The 3,312-nt window shown below is 26.2% G+C and overlaps 1 protein-coding gene across 1 annotated transcript; it reads left to right on the forward strand.

The window, feature by feature from the left end:
- Positions 1-476: 476 nt before the first annotated feature.
- Positions 477-1,089, forward strand: LOC131180255 (uncharacterized). Its single transcript, XM_058147863.1, has one exon. It carries the CDS (start codon positions 596-598, stop codon positions 818-820), a length of 225 nt encoding a protein of 74 aa, XP_058003846.1. The 5' UTR covers positions 477-595; the 3' UTR covers positions 821-1,089.
- Positions 1,090-3,312: the final 2,223 nt, after the last annotated feature.

The following is a 3,312-nucleotide window of genomic DNA, read 5'->3' on the forward strand; positions in this document are numbered from 1 at the left end:
TAATATTATAATTAAATAATAAAAAATAATTCTATTACATTTTTTTCATATATAAATTATTTTTAAAAAATAAATAAAGTTTAAATTTTTATTTTTAATAAATTGTTATATTTATCTCATAAAAATTTGTAAAATGTAATAATACTTCTTAATTAATTTAATTAATCATTTTAAGTGTCATTAATATGAGTTCGGGCCTTTATCAAAGTAATGAAGTATGGGGAAAAATTGTGAAAAAAAAAAGTAAGGGGAAAATTAAAAAACAAAAAAAAAAGTTAAAAAATGGGGGAATATTCTAGAGCACAAAATCTCCTCCAAGGCATCAAGAAACAAACAAACACCGAAAACAACGACCATCTCTTGAACTGAAATTCCAACTTAATATAAAAAATTAATTATTATTTTATACACAAAGAATATCTAGTCATAAAAGCCGTCTCTTCCCTTCTCTATATAAACGTAGAGTAGCAAACCACTATCCCTCCAACCAAGAAACCTCCATATACAGCTTTCTTGGTTTAGTTCTTGTTCTTTAAACTAATTTTTCTTTATTCTTAATCTCGTACGCCCAACACTTCACCTTCAGAGAGCTTCCATGGCTGGTCTTCAACAATACTACTTTTTCCCTACTGATTACTTCTACCCTCGTCCACAATCCGTTCGTGTAGATACTGCTCAGAAATCTGCCCTTCCTCTGCAGATTCAGAAGCGAGATATCTCCGATGATCTTAAACATCCCACAAGTTTAAGCCTTGTTCTTTACACCAACAAGCATGCCAACAAGGCTTCTGCTGCTATTGACAAAAGCAACAGTACTTGATTATAGAAGGAAATTTAGCAGGAGTAGAGAGGAGAAAAAGTAAGATCAATCCAGAGGCAAGCTTATACATCGATCAAATCTTTCAAATATATTATATATACCTGTTTCTTCGTTATCGTTGTGCATATCTTGGATATATACTATCAGACATGGAGTCTGATTTTGTCGCATAAGGAATTTGCAGCTTTTTTTTTTTTTAAATAAATTTTGCTTCCTTACTCCTGGTTTTAGATACCAATATAATAAAGACCATCCAAGAAGTTGATTAATTTTCTCCTTTATAATATCTCTGTTTATTATATTTATTTTTCCCTAGCATCATTGAGTTAACTATGCTGTTAGCTATGAATCCAGCCACTGACATATTGCATAATTATAATAATTATAATGGCAAACCCAGAAATGTTCTCTAACAAGAAAGTTCATATAATTGTAATTGCAGCAGATTGCTCTTCGAATCCATCAAACACTCACTGGAGACTTCGCAAGATTTGTTCTAATGTTCTTTCAGGTTTTATTAACTATTTGTTGATTCACTGGTTATTCAATTATTTTTATTTTTATTTTTTTAGTAGACCAAGGAAATATGAAATGAATGGGAGGCAGAGCAGCCTACCTACCGATATTTCCAAGTACTCCACCCATTTTGTGCTTTAGTTTAATCTTTGACTTCCACATGAAACACATGGAGAAATTAGGTGTGCATCACATGATCTGACCAGAAAAATATGCATCACAGTCGGCAAAGGTAGTATCAGTGAGGTAGGCGGTAGGGCTGAGCAGAATTTGGTTCAAATTGAAAAATCAAATCGAATCGAGTTAATTAGATTCAATCGGTTTGGTTTTAAAATTTAAGCGGTTCGGTTCGATTTTAATTTATAAAAATTTTAATTATTTCGGTTTTGTTCGGTTTTGAAGAGAAAAAAATTGATTAAACCGAATCGAATTGAATAGTAATTTATATAGTCAAATCAAACTAAATCGAATCAAATCGATTTTGAATTAATTTATTTTTATGGAAAATTTATGAATTATATTTAATTATATATATATATATTAATTGTTTAATTTCATTGATTAATGGTTATTAGGTTTAAACCAAAGTTAAAATTAGACCAAATAATTTGAAAATCAAGTCTAAATAAAAAAATAATAAAAAATTAAACCGATCAGTTTAAATCGAATCGAACCGAAATAAAGCGGTTCGATTCGATTCGATTTTTCATCAATTTCGGTTTGGTTCGGTTTCTAAAATTTACAATTCGATTTTTATAATTTAATTCGGTTTGGTTCGGTTCGGTTCAGTTTGAATCGAATGCTCACCCCTAATAGGCGGCATTTAAATTTGAAAATCAAGTCTAAATAAAAAAATAATAAAAAATTAAACCGATCAGTTTAAATCGAATCGAACCGAAATAAAGCGGTTCGATTCGATTCGATTTTTCATCAATTTCGGTTTGGTTCGGTTTCTAAAATTTACAATTCGATTTTTATAATTTAATTCGGTTTGGTTCGGTTCGGTTCAGTTTGAATCGAATGCTCACCCCTAATAGGCGGCATTTAAATTTTTAGAGTCGGTAAAAAAAAGAAATATTTAAATTTTTAATGTTTTTTAATATATTTTATTTACACTTTAATTTAATTTAAATTTATTTTTTTTCTTAATTTTAAAAAATATAATTAAGTCAATGATTTTTAATTTAATTAGATTAATAAAAAACAATTTGTTTAAATTTTTAGAATATTAAATTTTTTATTTAATTGAATTAATAAAAAAAATAAAATTTTAAATTTTTAGAAATTTTTTTAAGAGTTAAATTTGAAAATTTACTTAAAATATATTTATATTCGATCTACCCCCGATTAGACATTAAAATTTTGATAGGACAATGGCTTTTTCTAGCCTCTTTCTTGATTCATCATTACGGGACTGGAACTAAAAATTTATCTTTGGCGGCAATAAATAAATACTAAAAAGAAATTAAATAACATTTTCATAAAAATATATAAAAAAATAAAAATAAAAATAAAAATAAAAATATAAAATATTAAAAATTAAAATTAAATAATATAAAAAAATTTAAATAAAATTTACATAAAAATACAGAGTCAAAACCAAAAAAAAAAAATATAAAGAGCCAAAAAATATTTTTTTTAAAAAATTAATTTTTAAAATTTTAAGAACAAACAATAACTTAAAAAAAATATATTAAAATTTATTGTTGAAATTTTATTTTTTAAAAACTTTTCAAGACTTAGATGGGAGATTATAAAATACTCTTGAAATATAAAAAAATATTGCCCTCTCTCATAAAAAAAAGTGAATTATTTTTATAATATAAAAAATAAATTTTATATAATTATAAAAAATAATACATATAGATCGGGTACAACAAATAATCTCTTGTCAAGTTTAGGAAAGCGCCACCTAATTGCGCACCTGCCTAACTGGGTAGCTTAATAATTTGCAAATGGTTTATTTTTAATTGTTC

This window comes from Hevea brasiliensis, chromosome 5, assembly GCF_030052815.1.
Source record: "Hevea brasiliensis isolate MT/VB/25A 57/8 chromosome 5, ASM3005281v1, whole genome shotgun sequence".
NCBI classification, from domain to species: Eukaryota; Viridiplantae; Streptophyta; class Magnoliopsida; order Malpighiales; family Euphorbiaceae; genus Hevea; species Hevea brasiliensis.